Raw genomic sequence first — 20800 nt, forward strand, 5'->3', positions numbered from 1 at the left:
AAAGTTACATTTCTTATATCTGAATGTTGTTTCATTAATAAGAAAGTCATAAGCACCTTGTGTTTTGGAGATTTACCTTACTAAACACTAACGATATCTCTCCTCATTATCTGGTCACCAAATTCATTCAATCATCCTTCATATACCCATTCACCTGTTATTAGAGAATCTGCTACAGTCATCGTGCAGAGGTGTACAGTGGTGACCAAGATGTAGTTCCACGTTCTTACAATTCTTACTAGCGACCTGGATAGGAGACAAGGAACTGCAGTGAAAAGGATATTGACTGGGCACAAAAAGTTTGGGGTTTTGATCCTAGTTTTATCCTTCAACAGCTGGGCATCCTTGGGCCAACTACACAACCTTTCTTGGCTTCCCTTTCTTCATGTGTAAAATTGGGCTAAATTATCTTTAATTTCTTACTAACTTCTAAAATACTTTACTGAAGAAAGGAGACATATACATCTGATGTAAATGCAAGTGGTGTGTGCGTGTGTGTGTATGCGTGTGTGCGTGTGTGTGTGTGCATGTGCGTGTGCGTGTGTGTGTGTGTGTTTACTGAGGGCACAGCTGGCTCCTTTATTAGGCTTTGGTTTTTCTTCATGAATCTGATTTTCAGAAATGAGAGTGAAAATGCGTTTTATTTTGCTCCCACATGTTTACTCATCTAAGATTTCATATACGAGGAATTAAAAAAAAGGTCTTTGTGGCCTTGGCTGAAAGAGAAGGACAACGATTATTATGTCAAAAGCAGATGGTTCTACCGTCCCTCAGTCTAGGACTGATGTGGAAACCCGAAGGTAAATGAGGGCCTTAGAGAAAAAGAGACTTACAAGGATATTATGCACTTGGGGTAATAGGTTTATTATCTCTATATCCAAGTAAGCATTTATTGATGTTTGTCAAAAATAAGAGACAAGATTACAAAAACTGTTTTAGCATGAACATGAGATAGCTGCAATAGACCAATACTTTGCTTAAAGACTTCAAAAAGAGCACAGAACCTGAACGGCAGTTTTCAGGTTATATAGTTATCCAGACAATGAGGTCAACTCTACAAGGCAAGCAACACATGGCAATAGAACACCATCAACAGTTTCTCACTGGAGAATGGAGAGAGGCTTGCTGGGGCCTGGGGCCACTGGTGGGAAAGGGTATTAAAATCTCATAAATCCTCCATATCTTTTTTCCATCTCGGGAACTTCTCTGGAGTAACTTCCGTCTTCTTCGTCGGAGGGCAGAGCCTCGGCAAAGCGCTTCAGGAAGCCCCCATACCGTTTCTGGTAGTCCATCCACCACTCTGGGCGACCCACTCTTCTCATGAAGCCCCCATACCGCTTCTGCAGCTCTTTGGCTTCCTCTTCCAGTTGAGGGCTTCTTTTTACACCTCTCATGAAGCCCCCATATCTCTTGCTCACTTCTTCCTCATTATCACTGCCATCCTGGTGGTGGCTATGTTCTCGGTTGTCCCCTGTTTCCAGAAGCTCTTTTAACAGGTCTGAGGAATTGGCCAGTGAGTCGTCCTCCTCCGCATCCTTCTTCATGAAACCCCCGTACCGCTTGGCGAGGATCTCACTTCCATTGGCCTCTTCTTCTGGCTCCACGGGATAAAGCTCATTCATTTTCTTCATGAAGCCTCCATACCTTTTCATGAAGCCCCCATACCTTTTAGCCAGCAAATGGCTCTCTTCCGGTTTGCTGCTTTCTCTGAGGGTGCTGGTGCCATCTTGAGGAAGCTCCGGTTTGGACAGCTGCAGGAGCTCCTTGCAGGTTTCCCAGATTTTCAGAGAAGGCAGTTTTCCTTCACATTCCATTACGCAAGCCTGGGAAAACAATTTGACGTCATGAGAAAAAGAAGCCTCTCTGATTTCATCAAGTAAATGAACTTTTGTGGACCAAAATAGGCTGGCTTTGACATCACAACTCCCTTATTATAATTAGTTCATCTCCAATTTCTTATCACGACTTTTCATCAGGCTGAGCAAGCAAATGAGACAAATAAAAATCAGAAAGGCTAAAGTGAGAGGAATTAACTGAATCCTGTTAGGAATCTGCCTTTGGATTTAAAACCCATTAAAATTTTAAAAAGATTTTTAAAATTTTTCTACCCAGTTTTAACTTAGGCTGCCTTCACAATCTAATTTCACTGGATCATTTTCCACTGCTGATATCATTTTGTTTGAGAATTTTCTAACCAAAAGGGAGAAATTTTTATTTACCTAATAAGGGACATTTCCTCAAAATTCCTTTTATTGTCTTGTCTTACAAATAAAATCAATATTAATAACATAGGGGTCATTTATTTTCTTGTGTTAATATTTTACCTAAAATGGTATCCAATATTCCTGCAAGTACTTTCAATCTTCAAAGAAAAACAATAATTTAAAAATAAATTTATAAAGAAAAACATCCTAAAAACTCAATTTAAATCTTACGAATTATTTGCATTCTGAAACATTAATTTGTTGAAAGTACAGATCTTCTGTTTTTGCCTTTTTTTCCTTGCTGGATATAACAAATTTTATTATGTTGAACAAAATGTCTGTAACAATGAGATCAGATATAAAATTGTACAAATGCAAATGCACAAATTATTGATGCTTATTTTCTTCACATTTAGTCACTGTTGTACAGGAAAAGTATTTTCCAATGTAAATCATTGTATTTGATAAAATAGGAATCATCAACATACATTCTTTCCTTTTTCTTATACAAATATTAAATTCAAAATCATGGTAAGTCTATACATTTGAATGGTCTTAAGCCTTTTTTTTTTTCCTATTTAACAGATCACTTGGGTAAGATAAAGAGAGTAGTAATATCTGAACATTTACAAAACATGCGTGGTTTTTTGTTAGCATTTCCGGGTTTCTTTCATACCCTTCTGAAATCTAGAGCCCAGATGACAGACCTTTAATTTAGACAGAAAGGCCAGGCTCTTTCTTGGTATTTAAAAATATACTGGTATATTAAGTGATGTTAAACATGTATTATTTTCACAATGAAAGCATTTTATTAGTGCAACAAAATCTTGAGGGCATATATTTGGCCAGCTCTTAATGAGTACTTAAGCTTTGTGTCTGAGAATATTAAATATATGACTATATAAAAATCAAAAGATGATCTATTAATAATTAAAATGTCCCATTTTATTCCTGACACATGATGAACAAAATAAAATATCATTAAAAGTTTAAGTTGTTCAAGGGCAATAATATTTCCATTCTAAAATTGTATCTAAGGGATCTTGTTGCTAAAAATTAATGTTGAATATTTTGCATACTAATACCAAAAGACTTTTAAATGTATGTGATGTGAGATTCCATCAAAACCAAATAGTAACAAATATCAGAATAATGTATGGATACTAAGGCATTGATTTAATTGATGGCTCCCACAGCAATGTATGCATGTTTTGTGGTATTTATCACACTTTTTGTGGTATGGCCAAGATCACATTAGACGGGAAATTCTATTTGGACATCAGGCATAGTATGCCTGCTCATCTCTGCATCCACCACAGTACCAAGCATACGTGTCTTTCACATGGTAGAAGCTCAATAAATATTGAGCTTATTATATTGATTTCACTACATATTTTTGGCTAGGCAACCTCATTTCTTATATATCTTTTGCATCAGAGCCAAAATCCCAGAACTGCTGTAATTCTAGTGAGACCATCACTAAGTAAACCTTTTGTCACTGAGACAATAACAACCCTAAATGTAGGCTCCAACCCAAATCAATTATTATACAAAATGCCTTCTTATGAGACTATTTTTATTGATGGTTGCTTATTATCTATTTTTTTCAAATTGCTAATCCTACATGTATCATTCCATCATCTGGATTAAAGTAATGATAATAGTAGTAAGTGATAACAACAAGAGCCTAAAAAGCAGTGAGGAAAATTCTGGAAAGAGCAGCCTCCCTCTTCTCCTCTCCACAATCCTGTTACATGATGAGATGAGGGTAAGAGAAGGAGAGAAGTCAAGATATGAGGTGCAACGCAGGGAAGAGCTAGGTGCTACCCAGTGAGCTCTGCTCAAGTTCCTCAACAATGCAAAAGAAAGATTAATAGCATTTTGGGAGTTTGGTGAATCAAGTAGATTAAACATGAAAAAACCATTTGAATAGGTGTTGTTAAATGTCAGTCATATTAATCCACTAACTCACATAATTTAAGACTGTGCAAATTGAAAAATTAGACTAGAAGCCATATAACATTTATTCAGATGGCAGAGAAAGCTAGGGGAGAGGGCTGAGCCCCCCCCCTCCCCCACATGTGGAGCAGGCAAAGCTCAAAATATGTGCGACTGGGCACAGGTCAAAAGGCGAGGTTTCTATATGGCATGTTTTGGGTTTCTATTCCTCCTTCTGTGTCTAAAGTTCTTTACCTGCAAGATCTATCCTTAAATTTGTAGCACTGGTTCAATTTTTAGGCATGGCTTAAAAGCTCATGACCACAGGAGAAAGAAGAAAGATGGATGGAGGGAATTGTTTCCCCCATTGAAGATGGAACATTTTCTCATAGTTTAAATATACAACCTTCTTATGTGTCTTCTCTTTAATGCCAAGTTACCACAGGTCAAACAAACAAACATTTAACCTGAATATATACCGCAAATATTCAGAACCTGTTCCTTAGTTTTCTCCCCCTTTCAAACATCTACATAAGGTAAAATTTCCTCAATTCCACACGGAGCCTAAAGCAGCTTTAATTAATACATTACTCTCTATGAGCTTTTTAAGTCATCACAAAATTTCAACAAATTTCAAAAACAATGCAAAGGAATGGTCAGGAGAGCTGGTTTAAGGGAAGCTACCTTAATCTCAAGGTAGGAGATTCAGACGCAGTAGAGCACCAGAGGTGATTCGAGAGCCCATGGGGAACCGTGGTCAGAATGAAAGTTATTTTGTCCCCAGCTTTTCCTTTCCCCAACCCCTGTAGTGTAGTGTATCTTTGGACTGTTGTCACCCATTGGACACTGGCCAGTTCTCTTGTTCCCTTCTCATAGCCAAATTAGACTGTTGTTTTAGTATTACACAAGGGCAGTGGAAACAAGTTGAATTCCAGCATCACTGGCTTGTGAGACAGTTATGCACTCTTTCCTGTCTACTGTTATTTCGCCTTCCTCTCCCCGTATCCCTTTCCCATCCCTTTGCTCTCTTCTATTTACAGGTGAGAGTAGGGAATGAGGGACCCGAGGTTAAGAGAACTGGGGAACATAAATCCAAAGAAAGGCGCCGAAATGTCACTAACAAAAAATTACATTATTTGAGGGAAGGATGGGAACATGGCTGCGTGTGGAGGGGCGCTTACCTGGGATATGTTAGGAATTGGGGGTGACAGCATCTTCCTTCTGACAGCCCAGGAGAGAACCCAGTGCTATCCGAGGTGCTGAACAGAGCACTTCTCGGGGTTCCCGAATTCCCAGGGTTAAAACAAACTTGGTTTGTGCAGCTACACCGCCACCCTTACCGGTCCCCAGAGAGTCGCGGGTCCCCGAAGTTGAGAGTCAGGGCAGGACTTCAGTCAGCGTTACAGGAACAGCTGAGACACCCAGGTTATCAAGAGCTCGCACCACGGCGGCTCCGACCAGGTGAGAACCACCATACGCGCCGCGCGGTGGGCCTGGGGTTGTCCGCGGACTGCCGCGGAGACTGGGTCCCACACGGTGCGCAACACTGGCCGCGCGCAACACTCACCAGGAAGTTGATGTCGGCGGGGCGCACCAGGCGGTAGCTGCACGTCGCGCAGTCCTGGCTGCATTCCTCCCGCACGGTCGCCAGGAGCCCGGGGCCGAGCAGCAGCAGCCAAGTGCAAAGTCTCAGGAACCGCGCCATGGACTGCGAGGAGAGAAGGACTGGGGCTTGTAATCTGCCTGCGCGCAAAACGGGTCCCTCTGCAGGACCCTCGCCGCGACAGCCTCAGCAGGGGATCGTCGAGCAAAAACCCGTGGGAATGCTCCTTTCTGGGGCCCCGCCCTCCCAGCCGACAGCTTTTAGGGAGACCCAGGGACCACTGAGTTCGCCTCGGGGCTCCCGGGATGGCGCGGTCACCCCCAACACGAGGCTGTCTGGGGGCACCCGGCTGTTTTCTTGGGCGTCCGCTGCCCAAGGCAAGATTCTGAAGAGAACGCCGCAGATCAAGGGCAAGAGAGCAGGTGCCGGGGGAGCCAGGACAATGACTGGGGTCACAAAGAAGAACCAGGGAATGCGGTTAAGAAACCCGTGCCATAGAATGTGGAGGAAAAGAGGGCGGGCGGACGTCTCCAAACCCGCGCAGCCAAGACAAGCTTCAGGCAAATTCACTCACGTTGACGCTGTTCGGATGGAGCAGGCCGACTGGAAAACCCGGGTTCCAGACAGGACTCTAGAGGAAAGAGAAGAAGGCAAGAGTGAGGAGGGCGGGCGTCGGGGAGAAGCGGGCCCGGGTGCGCTGGCGGGCGTGGGCCTCACCGTCGCGGTCCTCAGCGTCCCCGCGGGGTAGCGGGCCAGGCTGCGGGGCTCTGAGCGCCTGCCTAGCCGTCCCGGGGCTTAACGACGTCTGGAGCCACTTTATAATTAGCCCCAAACCGAAGGAGGCGCGCGCGCCCCAATCGCCTGCGGGCTGCAGCTGACGCAGGCCCTACGCCAGCCCCGCGCCGACGCCTCCGCGGGAGGGGTTGGTCCCAGCAGCCGCGCGCTGCTCCCGCGCCGAGGGTGGGGGCCACGGGAGGGGGGCTCGGTGGATCCCCTTACGGCCAGGTGAGAAGCCCGAGGCAGTTAGGAAGTTTGGGGAGAGTGAGATAGGATCAAGTTTCTCTGCAAAATGTCACTGAAATTGCACCTTGAGGTGCGGGCTCCAGGAGGGAGGAAGCGAGGTTGAGGCGTTTGGAACCACAGACGGACTGGCTTAGGCTTCTGGAATGTGCTAGAGACTCAGCGGGCCAGTGAACCTGCCGCTTTCCCGCCTTCTCCCTGGGCCCCCTTGCGGGTCCCCATGGGCACCAAGCACAGCCGTCCGGAATGTCCTCATTTATCCAGCCTCCTGTCCCCACGCTTGACTCCCAGTTCCTTGCTGCAGCATCTAACAGCGTCAAGGTGCGCAGTAGGCGCTCAATTAATGGTTACCGGAACTGAGCGATTGAAACTTTCTGGGAATCTTAAAATCTCAGGACAGAGTTTTCACCTTTCCAGTTAGAGACCCTTGGCCAAGCGTAGAAGCAGGTAAACCCTCAGGTTCCGGGTTTGTGCGCTTTTCAGCCACTGTGGGAGAGGATTCATGTTTATCCAGCTCCTCAATGGCTCCCAAGTCGAAGACCCCCCTGCCTTGAGCGCGCTGTCCAGGGTGTCCTGAGGGTGTTCGAATAGTTAGAGGAGGTGCCGGGGCGGGTGTAATGTCAGCGTGCCAGGAGTGTGGTGGCGAGGGAGGCATGAGGGACGCTCTACCTGGGACACCAAGGCTTCGAACATCTTCTCCACAAGGAGGGGGCCGAGGGCACACGGTGGAGGCTGGGACTGTCCAGTAAGACACTCCCGCTTTCTGGATCTGCAAAGGATTGCTAAGTGGCAAGCTGTTTACATTGCCTGAGGCCTCAGTTTCCCCATTTGAAAAATAGGCAAAGAGGTAATATGCCATTCATAAGGTTCTGGAGAGAATCAAATAAAATAATGGACGAAATCTCTTAGCCTTATGCCTGGCACTATAGCAAGCCCTCGAAACGTGTTTGTTCCTGGCCAACTGCAATCCGTCCACCTCTCCATCTGTGCCCACCGTCTGCTTACTTTACATCTATCGTCGATGTATCCAGTCCACCTATCTCTCCAAGACCCAGGAGAAATCATAAACGGTTCCTGGGCCCATACATAGGGAGGGAAAACGTCCCAAGGCTTTCCCGGTCCTCTGCGCCTTCTGCAAAGGACTGATTTCTACCGTCACGAGGACTTGCAGCCGAGCTGCTCCCGCGGAGCTCGTGCCACGCTTTCTGTCCCAATATAGTCGCTAGAGGGCAGCGCTCTCCTGCGTAGGCTGGGTTTGCGGGGACTGGGGTCTCAGTTCTCCGCAGGCCTCACTGTGCGGACTGGGGACCCAGAACTCGGATTACCCCCGGAGCACCGCCTTCCTCCCGGCCAGGGCATCCCGGCAGCAAGGTCTGGAAAGCAGAACCCTAGCGGGGGCAGGAGAACCCCGGACAAAGCCCTAGGAGCCAGCATTACCCCCTGAGCAGAGAAACACAATGTTTCCCGCTTTGGGTTCTTCTCATCATGGGGCCCCTTTCTAGCTCCTTACCCTCTCCCCAAAGCAACGGAGAGCTTCTGTCTTTACTAAAGAGTTTCCGTGCTGCCTGGGCTTTGTAAAGGAAGCTGACTCCACTGCAGCACTCAGTGCGAAAGTAGTGCATGAACAGATTCTACCTAAAATTAAAGAAAACTTGCTATAGCTGAGCACTTGCTAGTCTGGGATCACCTAAGAACGTTATTAAACATACAATTAGGAGAAGGAGGCTGAGGGAAATGTATGTGGTGTGTGTGTGTGTGTGTGTGTGTGCGCGCGCGTTTGGAATGACCACACCACGTGATGAGTTTTGAGGGTACACAGCGTGCAGTAGTGGAAACGGCATTTCTGCATTCTGGCGACACAGAAAGACTCCTTAGTATCTTAGAAAAGTAGAAGCTTAAGTCTGGAAAGGACTTTAGGGATAATTTATTCCACTCACCCATTGTACAGATGGTAAAAACAAGACTCAGAACGTCCAAGCAATCCACCCGGGCAGTGGCCGACCAGGCTTTACAGCTTCTGAGTTCCTTCCCTGACACCTATACTCTCCTCTTCTCTCCCCTCCCCTCCACTCCCCTCCCCCACTTTTTTTTGACAGGGCCTTACTCGGTCCCGTAGGCTGGAGTGCAATTGTGTGATTTCGTCTCACTGCAACCTCTTCCGCTTGGGTTCAAGTGATTCTCCTGTCTCAACTTCTCTAGTAGCTGGGATTATAGGCATCTGTCCCCGCGCCGGGCTAATTTTTGTATTTTTAGTAGAGAAGGGGTTTCACCATCTTGGCCAGGCTGGTCTTGAACTCCTGACCTCTTGATCCACCTGCCTTGGCATCCCAGAGTGCTGGAATTATAGGCGTGAGCCTCTGTGCCCGGCCAGCCTAGTTTGTTTCTCTTGAAACTAGTCATGTTTGCCCTGAGTTAGGGCCTCTTGGTGAATTTCCATTTTCCCCTGGGGCTCTTTAAATGTCTGGGCAGAGAGAAACGGAAAAGGAAAGAGAGGCACCTCCTAGAAGCAGTGCAAGAGTACCTAGTCCTCCAGGAGACCTTCCCAGATGCTTGGGGCACAGTGGTTGCTTGGTAAATGGGTGTCCACTGGCTGACTGATTGAATGAAGTAAAAGCAGGTCGACCTTGTTTCCTTATCCCAAATTAGTGACATCTCTTCCCATCATCCTCCCCCATCGACCTGAGAAACTAAAAGTCATTCTGGTGGCAATGAGTTGTAAGAAATTCATTTTTAATGATCTTTTAAATATTTATCAAGAACAAGTAGACTTTGCAGTTATGATCTGGAAGAAAGCTGTTCTAGAAATCACATTCAAAAAGGGAAGGGGCTCTGTCTTGAAACATATGATCCAGAGATTTTTTAATTCTCAGGTTAGGATCAAGAACTCATCTTCTGATCCTAGAGTCCCAAGCATTAGTCCAAAGGGATTCATCCTAGACACCAAGAAATATGACCTTTTAAGCCCTGATGATGAATGCTGTTTTTCTCAGTTCTTAGGTAGTTCTCAGAGCATAAAAAGTGGGATTTTATATTGTTCTTTTAGTGTCCTCTTCCATTATTTTCAGATGGAAGATGCCTAAACTGGATGATGTCATTCTGGTACCCACTTCTCTGCTCCCCTCCCCTTCCTGTCAACCAAGCACAAATATTTTATTACAGAAAGCCATTTCTCTCTCCCCCGCCTCTCTCTAAAGTAGCAGTCGTGGAAACAAGACTCTTCTGCACTCTAGCAATTGTGCGATGGTTCAGCATAAAAGCACCATGTTCTAACATTTCAGATGTTTGGAGTAATGCCAGAATCACGGGAACTTGCTCGTTTTCAGTTACCATCTAAAGTGCACACTTTGCAAAATGTGGTTCTGTGAGCTGGGCATGTTGCTATGCAGTAGCACTGTTAAGAGATTCTTTTTCATACCGGCTCAGAACACGATAACAGAACAGCTGGAAGTGGAGTTGGCTTGAACAAGATGTTTTATCATGTGACAAACCCCATTTTAAGGAAAGCGAGTGTTGGTACATTCTTATTTCCCAAAATCCAGGACACAGAATAAAATTCTTGGAATAAAAGGTAATCTGGCACAAAGTTACCAGATGAAATAATAGAAAGAGTTTAAATAATATAAATTAAATAATAGAATGAGTTTAAATAATAGAAAGCATTTCAATACAGAGAAGTTGGGGAGAAAAGAAGGCAAATTCAACCAAGGATATCAAACACACTGTTTATGGACTGTGACCTTAGGGAGGACTGAAACACACTTCCTAACTTTGGCCTTTTGCTCTCCAACAAGGAAAAGATCAGTCTTATTGTTAAGCATAGGTAATTAGACAATGAATGGAGCAAGTCCTATTATGACTCATTAGATTAAAAGAACACATAGCTGTGAATCCAGCAAATAGAGTGTCTTGAGCAGCTTGACTTTTAATAATGACTTTTGAAATTGCCTTGAGAAATTTAGTAGCCACATCAGAGAACCAGTCAGTGTTAAAAAAAAACTGTGTTGTGGCCGGGCGCGGTGGCTCACGCCTGTAATCCCAGTGCTTTGGGAGGCCAAGGGGTGTGGATCACGAGGTCAAGAGATCGAGACCATCCCGGCCAACGTGGTGAAACCCCGTCTCTACTAAAAATACAAAAATTAGCCAGGCATTTGGCACGCACCTGTAGTCCCAGCTACTCAGGAGGCTGAGGCGGAAGACTCGCTTGTACCCGGGAGGCAGAGGTTGCAGTGAGTGGAGACTGCGCCACTGTGTTCCAGCCTGGCGACAGAGCAAGACTCCGTCTCAAAAAAGCAAACAAACAAATTAAAAAAAACCAAAAAAATTGTGTTGCCTCATTGGATCCAAATCTTATTTGACAACTTGACTTTGATTAGGTTTTGGTTGTTTCCAGAATCAAGTATCAGATCCCACTTATGGGACCTGTATAGAAGGTATTCAAAAGTATTCGTCCACCACAGATAATTTCCACAGTTGAAGGAAGGCTAGAAGAGAGGTTCTAAACAGATTTTGGTCAATAGTAAATTATTGGAGTGAATGTAATGGCTGCAGGTTACCAAATTCTTGAGGGAATTCCTTTGCATATGATCCACAGCAGATATTTGCAAGTAGTAGAGACTCAGTGAAGTTGCTTTATAAAATGTGTTTTTGCTTATAGTTACATCTTCAATAGCTCCCAAGTGATGATGAATGGTGGGATAGACCCAAGACATCAAAATGTTTTCATAAATCACATATGGAAAGCACTCATATGTAACTGAGTGCTTTCCAAGCTATCAAATAAAAACTGAGCAAACGGAAAAACCAATGACCCTTCTTAGATATGTCATAGAGGTTGAGTCACAGGGAAAACCACTGTCCTTTCAAATTGGAGAGACCAGTAGGCAAATGCAGTGGGTCGTGGCTTGCTGGTGCAGAAAACTCCGAGAGAATCAGTTAGGAGGTAAAAAGAAAGAAAAAGAAAACAACCCTGAACTACAGCTGACAAATTCTGGGAGACTGTGAACAAATCCGAGATAAAAAATTCCAGGGGAACCCAGTCATATGGAGGCCTCCACACTTTCATGAGTTTTACTCACAGGAGTTCAACCAGTTTCTCACAATGAATAATGGAAAAAATTTCCCTTGTGCTTCCAGCAGGGGTGGGAAAAAGCCATTTTGAAATACACTGGAACATTCTATTCTTAACAAGATTTGCTCACAGGAGAATCTAGATAACCAGAGTCTAATCTGCTGGGGTTTTATCAGAAAATAGCTGACCTGAGGGACTAGGAATCTCCAACTGCAGCCCCCTCCAGCCATTGTGTTCCACTGAAAAGAAGCCTGGGGACTAAGAACATATGTAAAGTTCAGGCTCACTAAAGACTGAGACCTACTCATAGGGCTGTAAAATACTCCCTTCTTCCTGACTTATCAACACATTACGAAAGGCATATTTATAACATTTCCTTCTACCCAGCACATCATGTCTGGCTGTCAAGAAAAAAGTTTTAAGACGTACTAAAAACAAAACAAAACAAAAATCCCCACAGTGTGAAGAGACAGAGCAAGCATCAGAACTAGGCTCAAATATGTCAGAGATGTTAGAATTACCAGATGGAAAATTTAAAACAACTATGATTAAAACACTAAAGGATGAAGTAGACAGCATGCAAAAACAGATGGGTAATGTAAGCAAAGAAGCAGAAGTTCTAAGAAAGATCCAAGAAGAAATGCTAGAGAGCAAAAACAGTGTCACAGAAATGAAAAATGCCTTTGATGGGCTTATTGTTAGACTGGACATAGCTGAGGAAAGACTCTCTGGGCTTGGGGATATGTCAATAGAAACTGCCAAAACTGAAAAGCAAAGATAAAAAAGACTGAAAAAAGCAAAAAACAAGAACTGCAGGACAATTATAAAAGCAGTAACACATGTGTAATGAGAATTCCAAAAGGAGAAGAGAGAAACAGAAGAAATATTTGAAATAATAATAACTGAGGATTTTCTCAGATTTTGTCAGACATGAAGCCATTTCTATCAGGATATGTTGCCAGGAATCCCAGATAACACTTAGCAGGATAAATGCTAAAATACCTATACCTATACATACCATTTTTAAACTACAGAAAGTCAAACATAGGGAAAATATCCTAAAGGAAGCCAGAGGGGAAGAACACCTTATCCTTAGAGGAGCAAAGACAAGAACTACATCTGACTTCTCAGAAATCACGCAAGCAAGGAGAGACAGGGTGAAATATTTAAAGTATTAAGAGTAAAAAAATCAATCAAGCTAGAATTCTTTATTTTGTGGAATTATCCTTCGAAAGTGAAAGAGAAATAATTTCTTAGAACAACAAAAATTGAGAGAGTTTATTACTAGTAAACTTGCCTTGTAAGAAATGTTGCATTGTTTAGAGAGAAGGAAAACAATAAAGGTCAAAACCTGGATCTACAAAAAAAAAAAAAAAAAAAAAGTGGAAGGATACCAGAGAAAGAATAAGTGAAGGTAAAATAACAACTTCTATTTTGTTATTCTTGATTGGTCTAATAGACAATACTTTGTTTAAAATCATAAAAGTAACAAAGTATTTGATTATGTATGCTTATGTGCAGATATATGTTTAGGTATGTGTATATGTAAGTGAAATGGATGGGAGCAATGATACAAGAGACAAGAGGAAGGAATTAGAATTATTTTGTTATTGTAAGGTACTCATATTACCTGTGAAGTGGTACCACGTTATTTGAAAGTGGACTTGGATTCCTTGTAAATGTATATTGCAAAATTTATGGTAAACACTTTAAAAAGTTTAAAAAAATGATAACTGATATGCTACTACAGGAGAGAAAGTAGAATCATATAAAATACTCAATTAATACCACAAAAGGCAGAAAAAGAGAAGACAAAAAGAACAAAGAAAACAAGAACGCATATGGTAGATAGAGATCCAACTGTATCAATAACTAATTTGGATTTCAATGATCTAAATACACGAAAAGATATTGTCGAAGTGGAACAAGAAACAAGTTTCAACTATGTGTTGTCCACAAAAAGTTCATGTAAATGTAAAGGCATGTATAGGTTAAAAGTAAACGATTGGTGACGGCTATGTTAAAACTAATAAAGGGAAGCTATATTAATTGCAACCAGAGAAGACTTCAGACCAGAAAATGTTATCAGGGGTGAAGAGGACCATTATATAATGATAAAGGTATTACTGTTTCAAGAAGACATAAAAATTTCTAAAGTGTATGCACCTAATAGGAGAACATCAAATACACAGGCAGAAATCGGTAGGACTTCAGGGAGGAATAGAGGAATTCACTATTATGTTTGGAGGCTTTAACACCCCTCTGTCAGTAATGGACAGATCTAGCAGGGGCAAAATTAGTAAGGACAAAGTTGAACTCAGCAACACCATCAGGCAATTAAATATAGTAGATATCTACAGACCGTTTCACTCAACATCAGCGGAGTATCCATCCTCAAGCTAACACAAAATATTCACCAAGATAGGCCACATTTTACATTATTTCCTTCCTTCTGCTAAATTTGCACATGGTTGCTTTTTTTCTAATTTCTTTAGGAGTAGAGTTAGGTTTTTTATTTAAGATATTTGTTCTTTTTAAGTGTGGGAGTTTAACACTATAAACTTTCCTCCAAGTACTGCCTTTGCTACATCCCATAAGTTTTGGTATGTTATGCCATGTGTTGTTTTTGTCTCAAGATATTTAAAAATTTTCCTTTTTATTTTTTTCTTTGTCCTATTGGTTATTCCAAAGTGTGTTGTTTTATTTCTATGTTTTTGAATTTTCTAGTTTTCTTTCTGCTGTTAATTTCCATTTTCATTCTACTGTGATCAGTAAAGATATTTGGTATAATTTCAATTTTCTTAAATTCATTAAGACCTGTTTTGTGATCTAAAGTGTGATCTGTCATGGATAGGATTCTGTGCATTCTTGAGAAGAATGTGTATTCTGCTGCTGTTGGGTGGAATGTTCTGTATATGCCTGTTAGATCCAGTTGGTCTATAGTGTTGTTCACATTCTCCGTTTTCTTCCCGATTTTCTTTCTAGGTGTTCTATCCATTATTGAAAGTGAGCTATTGAAATTTTCTACTATTATTGTGTTGCTATCTATTTCTGTTTCTTCCTTCTATTTCTTTCTTGAGTTTGGTGAATGTTTCTTTTGTATCTTTAGATGCTCTGTTACTGTTTTAGTTTGTATATATGTATGTGTGTGTGTGGGTATATATATATATGTGTGTGTGTGTATGTATATATATGTGTGTGCATATATATGTGTGTGTATGTATATATATGTGTGTGTATATATGTGTGTATATGTGTGTGTATATATGTGTATGTATATATATGTGTGTATATATGTGTGTGTATGTATATATATGTGTATGTATATATACATGTGTGTATATGTTTGTGTGTGTATATATGTGTGTGTGTATATGTGTGTGTGTGTGTATACATGTGTGTGTGTATAATTATGTTTTCCTGGTAAGTTGATCCTTTTATCATTATATAATGTCCTTCTTTTTTGCTTGTGACAATTTTTGACTTGAAGTCACTTTGTCTGATGTAAGTATGGCCATTCTTGGTCTCTTTTGGAAGTTACCGTTTGCATATCTTTTTTCATTCTTTTACTTTCAATCTGTGTGTGTCCTTAAATCTAAAGTAAGTCTTTTGTGGAAAGCATAGAGTTGGATTGTCTCAGTAATTCTCTGCCTTTTGACTGGGGAGTTTGGTCCATTTGTATTTAAATAAATTGTTAGTAAGGATGGACTTACTATAGCCATTTTGTTACTAATTTCCTATCTGTCTTTAGTGCTTTTGTCTCTCTTTTCCTCTCGTGTGGTCTTTATTTACTTATTTATTTATTTTTCTGGGTGACATTTTGTAGTGACGTTTTTATTTTTTCTCATTTTCTTTTGTGGATCTTCATAGGCATTTTCTTTGTGTTTAGCGTAGGTTCCACATAAAACATCTTGTAGTTATTTTATCTATTTTAAGCTGACAGTAAACACTCTACCCTTTTATTCTCTCGATCTTTGTTACTGGTGTCATAAATTATATATTTTTATATTGTATGCCAAAATTAAAAAGTCATTTATATTCCACTGTTATGGTATTGCAGTATTCTGTATTTGTTTATCTTTTTTTTCAACTTAAAGTACTCACTTTAGCATTTCTTGTAAGGCATGACTAGAGTTGAACTCTCTCAGTGATTGTTTATCTGGGAAAAGCTTTATCTCTCCTTCATTTTTTTTCTTTATTTTAATAGAGACTGGTCCTCACTATATTGCCCCAGCTGGTCTTGAACTCCTGATTTCAAGCAGTCCTTCTGCCTCGGCCTCCTGAAGTGCTAGGATTACAGGCCACCAAGCCTGGCCCCTCTCCTTCATTTTTGAGGGACAGTTTACCAGATATAGTATTCTTGATTGACAGTTTAAAAATATTTTAGCACTTTGACTATATCATCCCACCTTCTTTTACTTTCAGAGTTTCTGCTGAGAAATCCACTGATAGTCTATAGGGGTTTCCTTTCTGAGTTGCTTTTCTCTTGGTATTTTCAAAATTCTCTATTTTAAGCTGACAGTAAACACTCTACCCTTTTATTCTCTCCATCTTTGTTACTGGTGTCATAAATTATATATTTTTATATTGTATGCCAAAATTAAAAAGTCATTTACATTCCACTGTTATAGTATTGCAGTATTCTGTATTTGTTTATCTTTTTTTTTTGACTTAAAGTACTCACTTTAGCATTTCTTCTAAGTGTGAGTGAAATAGGAAGAAACGAGATACTCAGTCACTCTTAGTGAGAAGCTGCAGTGGGCAGGAAGGATGTTCTCCATCTCTCTCTTTTTTTACAATTTGCTTATAATATGTTTTGGTGTGGACTTCTTTATCACTAACTCTCTTTACAGAGCTGTGTTAAGCTTAAATTTCTGAGGCAAAATAGCCTTTTTTAAAGTCCCTGGATTACCATATTCTTGACCTCTTTTTTTGAGCTCTGATTTGGTTGCCTCAGTAGAGTGCTCAAATCATGAAAGAAAGGGAGTATTCTGGTAATGATTGAAGGAAACAGGCTATTTATCTACATGGATCTAGTGCTCCATATCAAAAATTACAAGAATAGAATAATTTATAACTATTAGTAGAAAGCTGCTTCATAAAACTGTAACAAGATATTCCTAGAAAAATGACTTCTTAAATCTTATGAATTTTTTTGTTTTATTTGGGATATATTATATAGTGTTAATCTCCAGTGTATCTGTAGATATAGAGCAAATTAGAAGTAAAGTGTGTGTGTACCAGGACTCAGAAGCTCTACAGAAGGGGAGGATTTGAATAAGTGAGAAAGGCACAAGAGAGGATCTAGGACAAGGCAGAGTGACAGGAAGGAGCCTGTCAGTGGTGAGAGTTGTCTAGATGCAAGGGAGTGTGAACGGGCTTTGGCTTGATATAGGAAGCCTTTGGTGGGATAGGGTAGGAGGAAGTGTGAGTGAAATAGGAAGAGACGAGATTACTCAGTCACTGTTAGTGAGAAGCTGCAGTGGGCAGGAAGGATGTTCTCTCAGGCCTGAAAGTTTGCAGATGTCTGAAGATGTGCCAGAGTGTTCCGAAAATGAAGCCTCCCTGGGATCTTTGGTCTTTGCTGAGAGAGAGTAGCTAATTACTTACTCTTTGCTCTCTTGACTTGCCAGTTTTTTTCTCTCGGTTGCTTCTTATTCCTTATATGTCCTTATACATATATAAACTTGCTTATTTTTCTCCTTTTTTGTTGTTGTTTTTTCTATTTTTTGCAAAAGCACTTTCCAAAATCGGTATGATTTTCCTAAAGACTCCTATCTCAACTTCTGTCCTAGCTCTGTGCTCGCAGTTAAGATTGTTGAAGAATGGCCTCATCTTTTTGGTAGCTCTCCTTTATCTTCTACGATTTCTTTATTTCACCGAAAATGTGCATTTATCCTTATCACTCCTGTGAAATTGTACTTGTTACAGTGAGCGATAACCTTTTAGATGCAAACCCAACAGTGAGCGATAACCTTTTAGATGCAAACCAACAAACCTATTTCCGTTGTTATACCACTTGTCCTATCTTTCGCATTGGACACCATTGTCCCCTCCTGCTTCCAGGTATTCTCCCCTCCCCCTTTCCAGGTATTCTCCCTGACACTGTTCCCTATTACATTTTTGGTTTTTTCTTTCACTCTTCCCTGGATTTTTCTTCCTATGTCTGTCCCTTAAATGGTAATGTTCCATCTGGTTTTGTTCTGTTTATCTCATCTCAAATTACAGATTCTCTTGGGAAAACCTATCCTCTCCAGGACTTTACCTTTGATATAGTTTGGATATTTGTCTCCTCAAATCTCATGTTGAAATGTGATCACTAATGTTGGAGGTGGAGCTTAGTGGGAGATGTTTCAGTCATGAGAATTGATCTGTCAGTGAATGAACTGGTGCCTTTCTTGTAATGAATGAGTTCTTCTATGAGTTCATATGAGAACTAACTGTTAAAAAGAGCCTGGCTTACTTCCTCTCTGCCTATTCCTCTCTCACCATGTGGCACCATGATTCCCATTTCCTTTCACCATAAACAAGATCTTTCTGAGGCCTCACCAGAAGCCAAGAAGATGCTGACAACATGCTTCTGTAGCTTGCAGAACCATGTGCCAAATAAACCTTTTCTTTATTACTAACCCAATCAGGTGTACTTCTTTATGAAAGCACAAAGCAGATTAATACGGAATTTTTGTGCTGGGGAGGGGAACATTGCTGTGAAATTGCTAAAAATTTTACATTGCTAAAAATCTGAAAGCAGCTTTGGAACTGGGTAATGGGCAGAGGTTGGTAGAGTTTGGAGGACCGGGAAGACAGGATGATGGGGAAAGTTTGGAACTTATTAGAGACTGCTTAAGTGGCTGTTAGCAAAATGCTGATAGAAATGTGGACAGTGATGTCCAGGCTGACTGAATCTCAGATGGAGGTGAAGAACTTAGGAAACCAGAGCAGAGGTGACCTAGGAAAGAACTTGGCTGCACTGTGTCTGGGTTGCAGGGCTTTGTGGAAGTTCATCATTCTAAAGCTGAACTTAAGAATGATGATCCGGCTGGGTGCATTGGCTCATGCCTGTAATCCCAGCACTTTGGGAGGCTGAGGTGGGCAGATCACGAGGTCAAGAGATCGAGACCATCCTGGCCAACATAGTGAAACCCCATCTCTACTAAAAAATACAAAAATTAGCTGGGTGTGGTGGCATACACCTGTAGTCCCAGCTACTCGGGAGGCTGAGGCAGGAGAATTGCTTGAACCCAGGAGGTTGAGATTGCAGTGAGCTGAGATTGCGCCCCTACACTCCAGCCTGGCACCTGGCGACAGAGCAAGACTCTGTTTCAAAAAAAAAGAAAAAAAGAAAAAAGAATGATAATTCAAGGTCTCTGGTGGAAGCAAAGCACTCAAGAAGTTTCATGGCTGCTTCCAACAGCCTATGATCAGATACAGGAGTAAAGGAAGGACCCATGGTTGGAAATTATAATTAAAAGGGAAGCAGAGCAAACAAAATTTGGGATATTCACAGCCTGGCCATCTGGTAGAGAAGGAAAGAATGTTTTCACTATAGGAATCCAAAGGAGAGGAATTCAAAAAAGAGAAATCAAAGAAGGCTATGGAGCAACCACTTGCTAGAGAGAGTAACATGACTAAAAGGGAGCCAGGTACTGATATTCACAACAATGGGAAAAAAAGCTAGACGTCTAGGAGGACAGAACGGTTTAAGGGGCCAAGCCCTGGATACTGCTGCCCTATGATGACTTGCGATGCTGCTCCAGCTATGGCCACAGTTCAAAGGACCCTGGATGCTGCTTGGGATGCCACTCAGAATAGTGCAAGCTGTAAGCCTTGGCAGCTTCTGCGTGGTGCTAAGTCTACAGGGACACAGAATGCAAGATTGGCATCCCTAGATTTTCTGATTTGCAATTGCTTAAGGGAAGAGATGCTTTGTTTAAAAATGTGGGGTCATCAGAAAAGAATGTTAGCACTAGCTTCTGAGTATGACTCCCTCCAGGGTCCTCAGGAACAAGGAATGTGGCCAGAGTTCAGTCTTCAGTTCCCTCTTATCTGAGATTATATGCTGGTACATGTTTGGTGTGGATCTGGGTTTTTGAAAAACAACTCAGAGCCATATATTTAGGTGTTATATTTAGTTTCTATAAGGGAAACAAATCTAGAATCTTGTGATTCTAGATTCCTTGGCTATTGTTTTAAGCTACTATTACCTTCTTGCTTATCAAGATGCTTATTTACTTCTCAAGGCTAGGCAGGTGTCTGGAATCTTCCTTGTAGTAATTAAAGATTTTCCTTTACTTCCATGCTTGGGAGGCTGACAGGCCCCTAAGAGGTGGGGTGGTGGTTGTCCCTGCTCCATCTCAGTTTTTGGTCTCAGAGGCTCATAGGTGGAAGGAACTTGCCTTGAGTTTCAGATGAGACTTTGGACTTTTGAGTTGCTCCTGGAATAAATTAAAATTTGGGGGTACTCTTGGCAAGGGATGATTGTATTTTGCAATGTGAGAAAGACATGAGATTAGGGGAGCCAGGGACAGAAGGATATAATTTGGTTATTTCCTTCTTTCCAAATCTCATGTTGAAATGTGGTCCCCCGATATTGGAGGTGGGGCCTAGTGGGAGGTGTTTGGGTCATGGGGGGCAGATTCTTCATAAATGGCTTGACGCCTTCCTTATGGTAATGAATGAGTTCTCACTCTATAAGTTTGTGTGAGAATTGATTGCTAAAAGGAGCCTGGCATCCCGTCCTCTCTGCCTGTCCCTCGCTCTCCATATGATACACTGGCTCCCTTTGCCTTCCCTCATGAATTAAAGCTGCTTGAGGCCTCAGCAGAAGGCAAGGTGATGCTGGTGCCATGCCTCTTGTACAGCTTGCAGAACCTTGAGCCAAAGAAACCTTTTTTCTTTAAATTACCCAGTCAGGGGTATTCCTTTATAGCAGTGCAAAACAGACTAATTCAACCTCTCATCTATATG

General features: G+C 41.7%; 1 protein-coding gene across 1 annotated transcript; it reads right to left on the reverse strand.

Moving 5' to 3' along the window:
• Positions 1–840: 840 nt before the first annotated feature.
• On the reverse strand, positions 841–6535 carry PENK (proenkephalin). Its single transcript, XM_002758922.4, has 4 exons — positions 6463–6535; positions 6320–6376; positions 5710–5850; positions 841–1823 (listed from the first exon to the last, which is right to left on the reverse strand). The coding sequence occupies exons 3-4, from the start codon at positions 5845–5847 to the stop codon at positions 1158–1160; spliced, it is 804 nt and encodes a 267-aa protein (XP_002758968.1). The 5' UTR covers positions 5848–5850; positions 6320–6376; positions 6463–6535; the 3' UTR covers positions 841–1157.
• Between the last annotated feature and the right edge of the window lie 14265 nt (positions 6536–20800).

This window comes from Callithrix jacchus, chromosome 16 (assembly GCF_049354715.1).
Source record: "Callithrix jacchus isolate 240 chromosome 16, calJac240_pri, whole genome shotgun sequence".
Classification (NCBI taxonomy): Eukaryota; Metazoa; Chordata; class Mammalia; order Primates; family Cebidae; genus Callithrix; species Callithrix jacchus.